Source organism: Miniopterus schreibersii (genome assembly GCF_964146895.1).
Source record: "Miniopterus schreibersii genome assembly, chromosome: 1".
Lineage (NCBI taxonomy): Eukaryota > Metazoa > Chordata > Mammalia > Chiroptera > Miniopteridae > Miniopterus > Miniopterus schreibersii.
In genome coordinates, this window is record NC_138101.1 from 37,993,305 (window position 1) to 38,010,461 (window position 17,157).

The following is a 17,157-nucleotide window of genomic DNA, read 5'->3' on the forward strand; positions in this document are numbered from 1 at the left end:
CACAACCCATGGACACAGACAGTAGTGTGGTGGAGGCCTGGGGCAGGGAGTGGGTGCAGGGTGGAAGGGGTCCATGGGGACAAAAGGGGATATCTGTAATATTTTGAACAATAAAAAACCCAAAAAACCAAAAACAAAGCATACCAAAAAAAAAAAGATGTATATCAATTCCTAAATGTTAATTATTGGTTTGGGGAGGTGAAACTTCAATATAGAAAAAGTATGCATGACTTAACAATAATTGAAAGTATACATTATAAACATCTTTAGTATGTCTAGGACAAAGATTGGATGGTGATATGGAAAAATGAAAACTGACTTGAGAAAGAAAGAAAGTGTGCATGTGTTTTTCAGTCCTCACCTGAGGATATTCTTTCCATTGCTTTTTCAGAGAAAGTGGGAGGGAGAGAGAGAGAGAAACATCGATGTGAGAGACACACATCGATTGGTTGCCTCCCACATGTGCCCCGACTGGGGCCAGGGATTGAGTCTGCAACTGAGGTACATGCCCTTGGCCAGAATCAAACCCAGGACCCTTCAGTCCACAAACTGACACTCTAACCACTGAGCCAAACTCGCTAAGGTGAAAGAAAATGTTTTTTTTGGGGAAGGAAAAGTTCTTTGACTAAAACAAACCAATACACCTGTCATTTTTATACCTTTAAAAATAACTGTGCTCTGTGTCTCCTTGTCAAAGAAGCTACCTTGAGCTTTGTCTTTATAGGTATCCTGAGCAGAATTATTATACAGCTAAATTTACTTTTTTTTTCCTTTTGGGAGCATTCCTTTATTTTAGTTTTTAAAAAATTGTTAGTATTTCATTTAAATATTATGTAACAAGTCTGGGTATTTTTTACTTTTACTATGTTTGTAAGATAAAATGAATATTTATGATCATCTTTCCTCATATACATAAAAATATTTTAAATTTTAAAGTGTGGCCTTCCAAAAAGAGCATGTGACCTTACAAGTAACCACTGCTGGCATGGTTAAGCTTTTCCACTGGGGTAATATTGTGGTTGAATAGGGGGAGCAATGGGCCTGGAGATACCTTGGCATCAGTTCTCTCGCCTTTAAATGAAGCAGGGGAGTTAGAAAGAGTGGTTTATCAGAGTGACCCATTTGTCAGACATGCCGATTACCTTGCCCCCCAACCTTACCTCCCCATCCCATCAGACAGTGATTCAGTGGGTCTGGAGTGGGACCTAGGGATCTGCGAGATGATTCTGATGCAGGCAGTCTGAAAATTATGTTTTGAAAAATATTGAATGAAATGATCTACAAAATCCCTTCTACCTTCATTGCTCCATGACAGAAATAATTTTATCTGACTTACCAACTTTTCACTCATCTCTTTTAAGTCCTTAAGTTGGTATATGCCATTTTGTCCAGAATTACTATTGATTCGTGCATCTAAAATTTTAAAGGTACCATGGTAATACTCCGTTTTCTGGTCTATGATAAAAAGGAAAAGGAAAAAATTAAATGTTTAGGCATAAAATTCAGGATCTGACTATAACAAAGCTAATATGGTCTTGAATATATTGCTGAGATTCTTTCTAATTTTGTTTCATAAAAAGTATATTAAAATAGTGATTAATGTTTTATATTAACAAGAGCAGGTTATATTTATTGAATGCCTATTATGTGCCAAGCCCTGTTCTGGACACTTTATGTGTATCAATTCCTCACTCCAGCTCTCTAAGATTATAATCACCTCCATTTCACCAATGAGAAAAGTGAGGCTCAGAGGTATTAAGTAACTTGCTCTATGCTATGCAAGTGGTAAGCGACCTACCAGGGTTTCAAACCCAGATAGTCTGGCTCTAGCACTGGAATGTCTAATTACCACATTACTGTTTGCTGAGGTGAAGTGTATATCATGTTATACTCTACTGGAAGTAGAGGTAAATAAAAATCCTTATATATTTTAGTTTTGTAATGTGAGAACCAAGTACACTAAGAAATACATACAAAGAAAAGCAGGGGGAAAACTGAGTTTGGAAGTGAGAATAGTGTGTAACCAGGATGAATCAATCAGAAAGGCGAAAGATCAGAGAAGAGTGGAAACTACTGAGGAATTTAGTAATCTTAGGAGCAAAGCCTGGGGGTGGAGGGCAGGGTGGGCGAGGAAGCTAGGAAAGAGTTAGGGACTGAGAACAGAACCGCCTTTCTCCTTGGGGAGCCTGCATAGGGTTTCCCATGGCCCTGGGAAAGAAGCAGGGATCTCAGGATAGTCTGTCTCCTATGTGAGACATCTCTGGGTGTGTAAGGCTTTTTCGGTCCCCCGATACTCATCTAGACAATCCATACTGTCACCAATCCTGTTACTCATAGCAAAGGAGCTTTTGTGCAATCAAATTAGCTCACCTGAGAATCTTTTGCCACCATGTAAACTATAGGTGGGGTTGTTATATGGGGATCCAAAACTATGTTCTCAAGCACTTTAAAGCTCTTTCTTTTTTTAAAAAAATGCTTTGTTGATTTCAGAGACAGGAAGGGAGAGAGAGAGAGAGCTAGAAACATCAATGATGAGAGAGTCATTGATCGGCTGCCTCCTGCACACCCCCTTCTGGGGATCAAGCCCACAACCAAGGCATGTGCCCTGGCCAGGAATTGAACCATGACCTCCTGGTTCATAGGTCAGCGCTCAACCACTGAGTCACACCGGTCGGCCCTTTAAAGCTCTTAATGGAGGCTTCAGTCTCTCATTAAGTCTGAGGAAGGTGACAACAGATAAGACTATTCAAATAAGCAGCCTGAACTGGTTGTTTAATCACATACACCTGGGTCAGAGTCACATTGCAGGAAGAGATTTGTCAAAAAATGTAAATGGTTTTCACTCTATGCAGAGAAAGGTGAAATGTAAGAAGAGAGAATTCCAAAATGCATTATTCGTGTGATTATAAATATATCAGGCAATAAAAAAATTCCCTGAATATTATTTTGGAAAGAATGAAATTTTTTCTCTAAAAATAAGTAACAACATTGTGTCATATTTATAGTTTATATCATTTCAAAATTTATTATTTCATTGCATATGCTATTCTTTTACCCTTGAAATGTTGGTGGACAGAAAAATGGTGAGTAAAGGAGCCAATTTTAGTAACTAATTTAGTAACTAATCACGGATTTCACTTGAATATACAATGAACGATTAGACTTGCTATGATTACTAGTAAATTTCAGACAATCACTATCTTTTGTGTAGATTCTCAAAAGAGTCCTAGATTGTGAGGTCCAAGGAGATAGGGAATTGGCCTGCTTTACTTAATGCTGTGTTTTGAGCACTCAGAAAAGTACTTGCATATAATAGGCATTCAGTTATTATTTGTTGATGAAATAATTGAATAAATAAAAATTATTCAGAATGTGGGCATTTACAGGTAAAAGTACAAGTTTTTAAAAATGAAATTACATTTACATATATGCAGGTGAAGCTTTACAGAAAAATGAACTCAAACTGAGCTAAATCCATAATTTTACCTACCAGAGACTAAGAAGTGAGCCAGAAGACCGATGGTTACTGCCACCACAGCCAGTGATAACACAACAAGGAGGACAGTCACCCATGGTTTCAAACCTCGGCTTCGGGTGCCAAGTCCTACTGCCCTGCATGAAGGAAAACTCACGTTACTCTCATGTCATGGTTACAGTCTTTCTGTCCTCCTTGAATAATTTCAAGTTTTTTTAGTCTACCTTCCCAGCAAGAAGACATTTGTCTTCAATTTTGGTGAAGGCCATCTTGGTTTGAGGGGAGGTGTGAAAAAGATCAGAATTTTGGAATCCATAATATTGCTTCTGGTTTCATTTCTCAAGGCAATTGATGGCTCTGCGTGGTGGCCAGTTCTGACTTCTCCTAACAGTGTGGTCCAAAGTAGGACACATGCTTGAAAACGCACCACTCCTTTCTTCAACACTTTAAAAAAGATCTCTTTTACCTGTCTATCCTTTTAGAGTTTACAGAATGATTTCAGATCTGTCATCCCATTTACTGTTTATCTTTTATTTTTAACTGGCTGTGGAAAGGCAGTGTGTCCTCTGATGGACAAGAGCTAAGGTGCTAGAAGCTAGAAGCCGAAGCTCTATGGGGAGTGACATCACTTAGTCTCTTAAATGACTGAACACCTAAAAATTTAAAAATGTGGGAGAACTTAGAGACTATGTAGTATAGTTTAATGTATTTTCTTGATGAGGAAACTGAGGCCCAGAGATAAATAAGTAGCTTCTCCAATATAATAGGACCAACAGTAATCTCAAACTCATGAATTCTCCCTCTTTCAACACAATTTTTTTTTCTCAGTGCCAGACTGCCTCTCCATCGATTGCATTTTCATTTTTAAATATATTTTTATATAGTTTAGCCACTCATTTATTTATTTGACTATTCATTTTCTCAGAGAATTTTATCAGTATGTCTCCAAGTCATTCAAAAGCACAAAAAAGAACCAAAGGACAAAGGCTAGAACTCAAGGAATTTCCTGAACTCTGAAATCTGTCTTCTTGCCATATAAGCCCACTCCATCCTCAAAGCCAGCAATGGTGAATCTCCCTCAGGTTAAATCTCTCTCATATTCTGAATTTCTCTCAGGTAGAGCCTTTTATAATCCTCACCCAAGGATATGTTTTTATTGATTTCAGAGGGAGGGAGGGTGAGAGAGAGAAAGAAACATTGATCGTTGTTGCTTCCTCTAGGCGTCCTGACCTGGATCAAACCCGAAACCTAAGAACCGAGCCTGCACCCTTTCAGTGTATGGGACGACTCTCCAACCAGCCGAGCCACCTGGCCAGAGCAAACCTTGTCCTTTTGTAGGGCATAACCTCTTAGGTTAGGCCCAACTGATTTAATCATATCTGCAAAATTCCTTCACAGCAGTGCCTAGAATAGTGCTTATTATTATTTTTTAAATATATCTTTATTGATTTCAGAGAGAGGAAAGGAGAGGGAGAAAGAAAGATAGAAACATCAATGATGAGAGAGTCATTGATTGAGCCCATAACCCGGGCATGTGCCCTGACTGGGAATTGAACCCTGATAGCCTGGCTCCTAGGTCGATGCTCAACCGCTGAGCCATGCCCTGCCAGGCTAGAATAGTGTTTGAATAACTGGGAGAAGGAATATGTACACAAAGGGATAGGAATCTTGGGGCACATCTTAGAGATTTATCACAAAATATTATGACTTTGATAAAATAGACAGAAATCTAAAGACTTCACACAAAAAAAGCATGTGAGATATAAATCTTCTTTACTAATTGTGGGGGTGGTGGAGAACTATTTCATTAAAATGGAATTCTACGTTAAGCATGCAATTAGAAGACTAAGGGATATTTTTTCAAGCAATAATTTGGGAGAATGTAAAGTGAACTGTTAACATGGAAAGAAAGCTAAAGTTAATCCCTCTTCATGACCTAACTGGCGCTCTACCTTCCGTGAGATCCAGTTTTTCACATCCTTTATACCTTCATTAAGCTTGATTATTCAACATATTCATGGCATGATTTTTCCAAAGATGTTGTCAATGAAAACATGATAATTTGAACAATTTTATAACTTCGCTTTCTGTAGTCTTACAGACTGAAAGATTTACATCTTGAAGAATATATAGAACAGTATGAATTGTTAATGATCAAAGCTGGGATATTCATTTCCTCAGCAACCAAGCTCTAGCCTCAGGACTTCTATATATATATGTGAGTTCAAAGATGACTTGAGTTAGCAAAAGGCCTCCCTACCCCATGTGGATTTACCTTTTTCTAGAAAGTCCTTCCCTGAAGGCAGCAACTTTGACTCACTCCACAGTCAACCACATGCCCTTTATAATTTTGTCTACAAGCTCCAAATTTTTCTTTTTTCAGGATGATTTTTCTGCTTTCTTATAGATACATGTTATCATTTCACACATGTAGATAGATACATGTGATTGTTTTACACATGTCAATTAACAGATAGGTTATGTTCTCATAACTCTTCATAAAGATAGTTTTTGAAGTTTAAAATGTACTATCTGATTTAAAAAGAAATTATCAGTTAGCTTCCCACGCCTACCAAAATATCTATTTAACTCCTAATGTAACTGACAAAAGGTGTTAAATGCAGTAAATTCCTGGGAGCCATTTGGTGCAGAAATCTGCTTCTCTTTTTCTAGCCTGGTTCCCATCTCTGGAGGAAAATTCTTATAGGCCAAAGTGCCAAACTCTCATTTCACCAATGAAAATCATCATTCCCTCTGAACCACTAAAATCAGTCATTTGTTAGAGAAAAGCATTCTTTTGTTGGGACCTAATTTGTGAATATCTATCTGGGTACTCTGTGGCTATTTTATTTTATTTTATTATTTTTTAATTGTTGCAAATATTACAGATATCCCCTTTTTTCCTCATTGACCCCCCTTCACCCACTCCCCGCCCCAGGCTTTCACCACACTTTTGTCTGTGTCCATGGGTTATGCATATAAATATATAAATTTTTTGGTTACTCTCTCCCCACCCACCCTGCCACCCATACCTTCCCTCTGAGATTCGTCAGTCTGATCCATGCTTCTATGTCACTGAACCTATTTTGTTCATCAGTTAATTAAGTTCTTTAGATTCCACATATAACTGAGATCATGTGATATTTATCTTTTCTGCTTGACTTATTTTGCTTAGCATAATTTTCCCCAGTTCCCTTCCTACTGTCTCAAAGGGTACAAGATCCTTCTTCTTCACAGCTGCGTAGTATTCCATGGTGTGAATGTCCCACAGCTTTTTTATCCATTCATCTGCTGATGGGCACTTGGGCTGTTTCCAGATCTTAGCTATTGTAAACTGTGCTGCTATGAGCATAGGGGTGCATATATTCTTTCTGATGTTTCAGGATTCTTAGGATACATTCCTAAGAGTGGAATCACTGGGTCAAGAGGCAGCTCCATTTCTAATTTTTTGAGGAACCTCCATACTGTTTTCCATAGTGGCTGCCCCAGTCTGCATTCCCACCAGCAGTGTACTAGGTTCCCCTTTCCCCACACCCTCGCCAGCACATGTCGTTTGTTGACTTGTTGATGGAGCCATTCTGACAGGTGTGAGGTGACACCTCATTGTGGGTTTAATTTGCATCTCTGATGATTAGCGACGTTGGGCATTTTCTCATGTGTCTCTTGGCCATCTATCTGTATGTCCTCTTTGGAGAAATGTCTATTTAGGTCCTTTGCCCATTTTTTAATTGGATTGCTTGTCTTCCTCTTGTTGAGTTGTATTGAGTTCTTTGTACAGTTTGGAAATTAGCCTCTTATCAGATGCATCCTTGGCAAATATGTTCTCCCATATCATGGGGTTCCTTTGTATTTTGAGGCTGATTTCTTTTGCTGTGCAGAAGTTTTTTAGTTTGATGTAGTCCCATTTGTTTATTTTTTCTTTAGTTTCTTTTGCCCTAGGAGATGTACCAGTGAAAATTCCACTATGTGAGATGTCTGTGACTTTACTGCCTATGATTTCTTCCAGGATTTTTATGTTTTCATGACTTATATTTATTTTAGTTTTTTACCCATTTTGAAATTATTCTTGTGTATGGAGTGAGTTAGTGATCTAGTTTCAGTTTTTTGCATGTATCTGTCCAATTTTCCCAACATCATTTATTGAAGAGATTATCTTTACTCCATTGTATGCTCTTGCCTCCTTTGTCAAATATTAAGTTAATATAATGGCGTGGGTCTATTTCTGAGGTCTCTGTTCTGTTCCATTGATCTATATGTCTGTTGTTATACCTGTACCAAGCTGTTTTGATTATAATGACTGTAGTATAGTTTGATATCCATTAAAGTGATCCCTCCAATTCTGTTCTTCTTTCTCAAGGTTGCTATGGCTATTCTGGTTTTTTGTGGGGGTTCCATATAAATTTTTGGAATATTTGTTCTAGCCATATGAAATATGCTGTTGGTATTTTAATAGAAATTGCATTGAATCTATAGATTGCTTTGGGTAGTATGGACATTTTAATGATATCAGTTCTTACAATCTATGAGCATGGTATATTTTTCCATTTGTTTAAATCTTCCTCTATTTCTTTTTTCAGTTTCACGTAGTTTTCCGAGTAAAAGTCTTTTACATCCTTGGTTAAGTTTATTCCTAGGTATCTTAATTTTTTAATTGCAATGGTAAAGGTATTGTTTGTTTAGTTTCTCTTTCTGAGAGCTCATTTTTGGTGTATAAAAATGCTGTTGATTTTCAGATGTTAATTTTGTATCCTGCTACCTTACTGAATTCTTTTATCAAACCTAGTAGTACTTTAATAGAGTCTTTAGGGATTTCTATGTATAATATCATGTCTGTGACTATTTTAGAATGAGCATTTAATACTAAAAATGATAAGAACAAGAGCTACTATTTAGTAAGTGCTGACTTTGTAGAGTTGTTGATGTATTGCAATCTTTCATCCTCCAAACACTCTTGTCAGTAGAATTATTTATCTTTATTTTATAGGTAAATAACTTGCTCAATTCATTTTACAGAGTTAGAACTTAATTTTAGCCTCTAGTACCCAGAACCCATTTTTTTTCTCTGTGATATCAAACTTCCTTCTGAGAATAATTTTCTTCTTTTTCAGAACAGGCTTCCTATTAACCCAAATGAATAATGTGTGAAATTTCAAGCAGCATAAAAAACAAATGAATAGATACTCAGAAGAGGGGCTGCAGGGTCGTGTGATAACTCTGTTCTTAATAATTTTAGGAGCCTCCATACTGTTTTCCATAGTGGCTGTACCAGTCTACATTCCTAACAGTGAGTGAGGGTTCCTTTTTCTCTCCAACCTCTCCAACACTTGTTACTACTTGTCTTTTTTATAATAGCCATTCTAATAGGTGTGAAGTATATCTCATTGTAGTTTTGATTTGCATTTCCCTAATAGCTAGTAAAGTTAAGCATCTACCCATAAAATTTGAGAACATTTATTTGCAAAGATATATGCTCCCCTATGTTCATTGCAGTATTATTCACAGTGTCCAAAACATGGAAACAACCAAAGTGTCCTTTGATAAAAGAGTGGATAAAGATGTGGTACAATGAAATGTTACTTAACCATAAGAAAAGATGAAATACTGTCATTTGCAACAACATGATTGGATCTTGAGATTATCACGCTAAATGAAGTAAGTCAGGCAGAAAAAGTCAAGACCCATATGATTTCAGTCATATGTGGGATATAAAAGTGAAAGCAACAAATGAGCAAACAAGACAAACAAACAAAGGCTCACAGACACAACAACAGTATGGTGGCTACCAGAGGGAAAGTGCGTACTTAAAACCCATATAATTTTATTAACCAATATTACCCCAATAAATTTAAGAAAAAAATAAAAACAAAAAAGCAAAGAGATTTATGAACTAAAGGTCGAGGTTATTTTACTGATCGGAGCGGCTCCCCGCCTTGGTGTGGGTAGGTCTTGAATTTGTTTTTGCTTTCACATCTTCCTTTCCACTGGCTTTAAATTCTCATGAATTTTCAAAAAGTTAGGATTTCCTTCTCCCCCCTCTTAAGTCCCTTGGAATTTTCTGGCAATAGGAATGTCTTTTGTTCTGATGAGGTAACTCTTGGCAGGATCTTGAATAGATTCAGGATGCGTGCTAATCACCCCAAAGACCAAGCCATGATTAGAAACTTGGAATTTTCAGCTCCACTCCCCTTATCCTTTGGGAAGGGAAGAGGGGCTGAAGATTGAGTTAATAACTAATCATGCCTATGTGATGAAGCCTCTATAAAACCCAATAGTATAGAGTTCGGGGCTTCTGGGTTGGTGAACACATGCATATGTTGGGAGGGTGGTGCAATCCAACTCCACAAGGACAGAATCTCCTGCATTTAAGACACTTCTAGACCTCCGTATGTTATCTCTTCACCTGGCTGTTCATTCACATACTTTAATATCCTTTGTAGTTAACTGGTAATCTAGTAGGTGAACTGTTTTCCTGAGTTCTGTGAGCTGCTCTAGCAAATTAATTAAATCTGAGGAGGGGGTTGTGGGAAACTTCCATTTATAGCCAATTGGTTAGAAGCACAGATAACAGCCTGGACCCTTGACTGGCATCTGAAGTGGAGCAGACAGTCTTATGGGACTGAGATGTTAACCTATGAGATCTGTGGTAACTGGTTAGTGTCAGAACTGAACTGAATTGTAGGACAGCTGGTGCTCGAGAATTGTTTGGAGAAAACCCCCATACCACTGTTGTGAGCAGTGTTGTGAGCATGGTAGTAGTGTGAAAGTAAAGAAAAACACAGCTTTTCTGAGTCAAAGGTTTAAAAAATTCCTTTAAGTCTTCACCTGCCTGGACAAATGTTCTGTGGGCATCCTGTATTGCAGATATGGCCCTGTTTGATAGGGTAGAAGAGTTTGGCTTCTGTCCCTGCTTGTAACTCTTTAACATGTATCTTGAGAAATTTTTGAGATCTCTCTGAATTTCAATTGTCCTACCTTGGAACAGGGACAGTAGATACCGCCCAGAGATGTGAGGCAATGAAGTGAGTAATGAAGGACTCTAGCATGTATCAAATTTCTTTGGGACAGAAGTTTTAATGCGGGTTATCTCACGCAATTGTCACCACAGCTTTGTGGAATATTGAGTGACTAGCATCTTTTACTCAAATTTTAAATAAAAAAACAAGTTATTTTTGCTTTAAAATTATCAAAAAAAAAAAAGGAAAAGCAAGCAGAATATTTAAATAGTTAAGCTCTGACTCCAGACAGCCTCAAATCCCAGCTCTTTCACCTTATTACCTGTGATGATGTAGGGCCAGTTACTTTCTCTCCATCTATAAAATGGAGATAATAGTACCTAATCTTAGAATTGTTGTGAGAATTAAGTGTGCCATTATAATGTATCACATATACAGCACATAGTGAGCACTATGAGTTTGCTGAAAAACATACAAAACAGTAAAACGTATAATTTATGCAAAGCTTAGTAATCAATAAGAAACATGAAGTTTGCTGTTTTGATTCTAACTCTGAAGATCTAGTTTTTTAATATATTAGAGAATGGGCTTGGCAAAGTAACAAGTTGATTAAAATGAGTATTCAGAATGAAATTAAAATATAAAATGTGAATGTTTGCAGACTTTCCCAGGACTATCTTTTTCTCTAAAGAATGATAATGGAGAGGAAGAACCTAATGTTTGCATTTATTAAGCAATGCCAAAAAGAATGTGCTATAGGAAGAGAGAGACATGCAGACTTCTGGGAAAATGACAACAATTCAATGAAGTCATTTGGTATGTTATTAATACAAGAGAAATAATTGAGCTTTTAAGTGATTCACCCAATTAATAAATTTTTAGGGAGAGGAGGGGTTTGGCTATTGCTAAAGGCAAGTGCAAATGAGTATTCACAGCAAGGTTCAAACTAAAGATTTCTCTGCCATGTCGAGGATTGCTAAACCCATAGAGATGAGACCAAGGTTCAATATAGCAGAAACAGCAAAGATATGAATCAAATATATTCTGACAAGGGTTCTGCATGGTGTTTCTTGTTAATAGAGAAGTAGGAATGGTGAGCATGACAGCAGACTGTATTGTAGAATTAATGTAGGCGAGACACAGGGTGTAGTAGTACCGGTTTCCCCCACCCTCTTGAAGTGGAGCATTCCTCTGAAATCTCTCATAAGCCCAAATGGCATAAAGGGAAAAAACACTTATCATTAATTTATATGGAAAATTTTTTGAATATTCCCAGACCTCCAAAATAACCTACCAGATCATACTAAATAATACACAAAAGCTAAACTAACAGTAGTGCTCACTGCCTCTGTAACAGCTCACTGCAAAACAAACTGCTATTTTCACTTTTCACAGGTTTTGTGTTTTTTTGGTGTGTTTTATTTATTTATTTTTTGTAAAAACAAAAATCCTCTTTGGGTGACTTTCAGTTAACAGAAACAGATGCTAATGCAGACCTTTTGTAAAAGTGAAATGGCCTCACATGAACTTTTGAAAAGTGGGGGATACCTGTAATTACTAAGCACTTGCTTTGCTCAGTCCTTGAATTCACCTGTTAGTGTGACCTGCTGCTTCCTGCACATCCTCTAAATCCTGGATTAGTGTTCATTGAATTTATCTTAAAGGAACCATAAACATTTGATGTTTCTACGATCCCCTTTCTTTACCAGCAAGTGTCATGGGTGTCCTAAACAAGAGCATTGATTTCCAAAATTGTTTCTGTAATTTACTTCCCTAAAACTGAACACATTCCTGTAAACACAAATATTCATTAGAAAGGATGACTTTTGGTGTCTTTAATCATGAGACTTCATATATTTAAAAGAATAATTTGGCTCCCAGCCGGGCCTGGCTCAGCGGTTGAGCTTCGACCTAGGATCCAGGCAATCGGGGTTCGATTCCCAGTCAGGGCACATGCCCGGGCTGCGGGCTCAATCAATGACTCTCTCCTCATTGATGTTTCTCTCTCTCTCTCTCCCTCTCCTTTCCTCTCTCTGAAATCAATAAAGATATATTTAAAAAATAAATTTAAAAAATATAAAAAATAAAAGAATAATTTGGGAAAAGTGAACTACTTACTGCTTTACAACATCATGATTTCAATGAATATGGAATATACATTTCCAAAATCATTGAATTTTAATACGCAAAACATTAATGCTGGACAGTTACATTTGTTGACTCATTCATGTGTTCCCCAAATATCTGTGGAGTACTGATTATGTGTGAAGCATTCTAGACCTGTTCTCAGGGTCTCAGAGACATTTTGACAATTACTATGTGCTCACTAAAGGGCTGATACAAATATGTATTCTATTAGTGGAGAAGGAAGCCCAGGGAAGTTCATTAACTTAGTGGTTGATATAGTGTCAAGTTTTTGTCTCTGAAATTTCCCAGGTGGAAACCCTGCCACCTGGAGAGTCTGCAAGAGCCCGGGAAGACTGGGCTTGAGGAGCTGTGCATCGCAGCTCTCCAGCTCTGCGTTACGTGGCTCTGTAGACCTGGCGAGGCCCCTTCACTTCTGTTTCCCTCAGATTTCTCACTTTAAAATCGGAGTTAACGATACCTGTTCGACTGATCTCACAACAGTGACCTGACCTGGCTATTAAATGAAATAACATAAATAAAAATGCTTTGAAAATGAACTAAATCTAAGCGATGGTGAAGTATTATTGTCATCATGGATGTTTAAAATCACTACTTTAATTGTGTATAAAATTACATCAAGAAATCTTTTTCCTCTCCTTTGCCTGCAGCAAACTCCATTTGAAAAACAAAAACCTTGAAATAATTCAGTTTTTTTTCTTAATATTTAATAGAAAAAGTTTTAGAAAATAGACATGTTTTCCCCAATTTGGGTCTCCTGTTTTCTTTCTCCCCCCCAAGGAGTCCTGATATTTCTATGATGAAGGCAAGTATCTCTCCGTAGCTACTGACCTCCCAATCTGCATTAGTTCCCAGGGATTGACTTCAAGGTACAGGGAAAAGCAACTAAAGGGAAAGTGCTGTAGAAGCTAAATTTAGTCAGATTGCTAACAGGCTTTTTAAAAACAAATGAACACCTTTCCCCTACCTCCTAAGTCAGAATCAATCAGAATATAACATAATATTGTTTTCATTAAGTTCTAAAATCCCAACTATTGAACTTGACAATGTGAAATAATACTAACAATGATCCTTTTAGAACAAAAACAGAGATTAATTAATCCAGCCGCTGTAATACTTCCAGATATCTCACAAAATCCAATGCACATTGAATCCACTGAAGACACCTCATAGGAATCTCCAACACACGAGGAATCTCGCCACTGACAGACAGCAGAGCAAACAAGCCATTTACAAAACAAAACTGAACTTACCGATACATCATCTACAGGAGAAAAAATATGATCTTGGAAGCATGCACCCACTGAACTCCACTTTCTAATCAACTATATGGCATCTCTAGATATATTAAAGGTCTACAGCTAGAAGAAATAAGGAAACAAATTACAGGTAGTTGAAGTGAAACTAGTTGAACAAGTCTGAACAGAGAAGCCTCAACCCATAGAACAGCTTGAAGAAAACAGCTCAGAGACAGCATAGTCCCAGCAGGAAAGCAATACCTTTTTTTTAGTATTGACTAATTTCATCAAAGGAGAAGAAACTGGTTGCAAGGACTTGAATGAGAAATACCTAAGGAATGCACTAGGATTAAGAGTTTAAAGAAGCTTATTGGTAGGTATACAGACATCTTAAAGAAACTTTCACATAAAAGTTCTCAATAAAAACAACTAGATAGTCTTAAAACCTATATTCATAATATAACCCAAGAAATACTCTTTAAATTTTTTTGTTGAAAAACAGCTATCTCCATGTATCAGAGAGATATAGTGAATTTATTAATATATAAACATTTTTCTTTTAAAAAATCCGCTTCTGAAAGTATATAAATAAATTTATATCCAATCAGATTTTTCCCAAATGACTTAATGTAATAAATATATATTACAATTTATATTTTTGTTATATATGTTTTACATATATTATATGGAGAGAGATTTATCAGCATAAAGAAAACAAAAAAGGGACCAGAGAAACAAATAATATTTTTAATTAGACAATTAGACAAATAACTCCTGAAGATAGACTGGGCTAATAGAGGAGTTCCGAGCAAACTTCCTGCCACGCTCTGCCATGCTGTCAGTGCAGTCACTGTTTTATGTTAATACTGTTCGTGATTCAGTTCTTACATATACCACACAGTAAGAGGACCATTTTACATGGACCCTTTCACTTAATTCTTACAGCAGTCTGGAAAGCTATTATTAATTCCATGTACAAAGGAGGAAGATTAGGTGCAGAAGGGCCGAGCTGCAGTGGTGTCAGGGAGCCTGGTTTACAGACAGCTATATTTCCCTCCAAATCCTGAGCTTAGGAAAGGAACCAGGCTTTCTGCCCCTTGCAATGGAAGCTGCCATTTAGTACCAGGCCATGTGCCAGTGTCACATATACATTATGTTATTTAATTCTCACAAAAGTCCTGCACATAAATGGTATCAGCTCATTTCATACAAGAAGAAAGATGCTCAAAGGGTCGAAGTAGCCTGCCCAAGTTCACCTATTAGGAAGTCAGAGTTCCATTCCATGCCCATGCCTCTTTTCACTTTTCCATAAAGCACTGTGTCGAGAAAAAAGGAGAGAAAAGCTGCTTCAGTCTTGACTTGGCTGTCTTTTCTGTTCTTTCTGTGTTCCTTCATTTTCCGTCTCTCTCATTTCTATTGGGATAAAATATACATATCACAAAACTTACCATTTTAACCATTTTAAGCGTATATTCTTTTGCACTAAGTATATTCACCTTGCTCTGCAACCATTACCATCATTTATCTCCAGAACTTCATCTTCCCAAACTGGAACTCCCCCTTCCTCCAGTCCCTAGGAACCACCAGTCTACTGTCTCTACTTATTTGACTCTTCTAGGTACCTCATTCAGTATGTCTGTTTGTCACTGGCTTTTTTCACTTAGCTTAATGTCCTCAAGGTTCACCGATGTTGTAGCATGTGCCAGAATTCCCTTCTTTCAGGTGGAATAATATTCCACTATATGAACATACAGGACATTTTGCTTATCCATTGATCTGTCAATAGCCTCTTTACTTGCTTTCACCTTTTGGCTATTGAGAATAATGATGCTGTGAATGTGGGGGTACAAATATCCGTTGGTCCTTGCTTTCAGTTCTTTTGGATAGATACCGGAAGTGGAATTGTTGTTTCATATGGTTATTTTATGCTTAATGTTTTGAGGAACCACCTGTAATGGACTGAATGTGTCTCCTCAAAATCTATATGTTGAAATTCTAGCCCTCAATATGATGGTAGGAGGAGGTGGGGCCACTGGAAGATGATTAGGTCATGAGAGGGGAGCCCTCATGCATGAGATTAATGCCCTATTAGGAGACCCCAGAAAGCTCTCTTGTCTCATCTCTCAGGTTAGATCGCAGCAAGATGGCCAGCTATGAACCAAGAAGCAGGCTCTCACCCGACGCCGAATCTGCTGGCACCTTGATCTTGACCTTCCCAGTCTACATAACTGTGAGTAATAAATTTTCTTGTTTAAGCCTGGTGTCCATGGTATTTTTGTTATGGTAGCCAGAAGGGACTAAGCACTGCCATACCATTTTCCATAGCAGTTATACCATTTTACATTTCCACCAGCAATGAATGTACGAAGGTTCCACTTTCTTCACATCTCTGCCAACACTTATTTTCCATATCCCCCCCCCCCGTTTTAATGTGTAAAGTTGGTACCTCATTGTGATTTTGATGTGCATTTCTCTAATGATTAGTGAGCATTGTATCATGCTTATTGCTATTTGTACATCTTCTTTGGAGAAATATCTGTTTGAATACTTTGCCCATTTTTAAATTTGGTGTTTGTTTTTTAGTTGTTGAGTTGTAGAAGTTCTTTAGATATTCTGGCTATTAATTTGTTATCAGATATACAGTTTGCAAATATTTTTTTTCATCCCGTGGGTTGCCTTTTCACTCTGGTGATAGTGTCCTCCGATGTAATTCTATTTATCTTTTTGTTGTTGTTGTCTGTACTTTTGGTTTCATAGCCAAGAAATTATTGCCAAATTCAGCATCATGAAGGTTGTTTCCTATATTTTCTAATCCACTGTCACAGATCCAAATGTCACCTGTATGCATTTGACTCACAAATATCTTTATATATTTGTTATAATTCTCCTGCATTAAAGGTTTGGCTCCTGGAGTAGTCGATGTGAATCTGTTTCTGACTCCTCAAATTCAATATACTCAAACAAAATATTGATCTCTAATTCCCTTCCATCCATCCCAGGGTCTCCCATATCCATTGAATTATCATGACCTGCATTATTCTTTTTATAGTCTCCCTCCTATTTACACAAGAATCTATATCCCACCTCTCTTCCTGTTTCTATTGAACTGGGTCACAACATATAACAGATATCTTTTTTTTTTTTAATTTTATTTTTGGTTAAAATATTACAGATGTCCCTTTTTCTCCCCAATGACCTGTTCCAGCCCGTCCCATCCCCTTCCCCAGTGCCTCTTCCCACCATTGTCTGTGTCCTTGGGTTGTGCATATATGCATATAAATTCTTTGGTTACTCTCTCCCCCTCCACCCACCCGCCCTCCTCCATCTCTCTGACATTTGTCAGTCT

General features: G+C 37.4%; 1 protein-coding gene across 1 annotated transcript in view; it reads right to left on the reverse strand.

Moving 5' to 3' along the window:
* Window positions 1-13,834, reverse strand: part of LOC308563174 (transmembrane protease serine 11A-like) — a gene marked incomplete at both ends in the record, with an annotated part of 43,322 nt that extends 29,488 nt beyond the window's left edge. The window contains 3 exons of the mRNA XM_081149966.1: window positions 1,337-1,455; window positions 3,491-3,612; window positions 13,827-13,834. Coding sequence (XP_081006092.1) covers window positions 1,337-1,455; window positions 3,491-3,612; window positions 13,827-13,834 — 249 coding nt within the window. The remainder of the gene's footprint in view (window positions 1-1,336; window positions 1,456-3,490; window positions 3,613-13,826) is intronic.
* Between the last annotated feature and the right edge of the window lie 3,323 nt (window positions 13,835-17,157).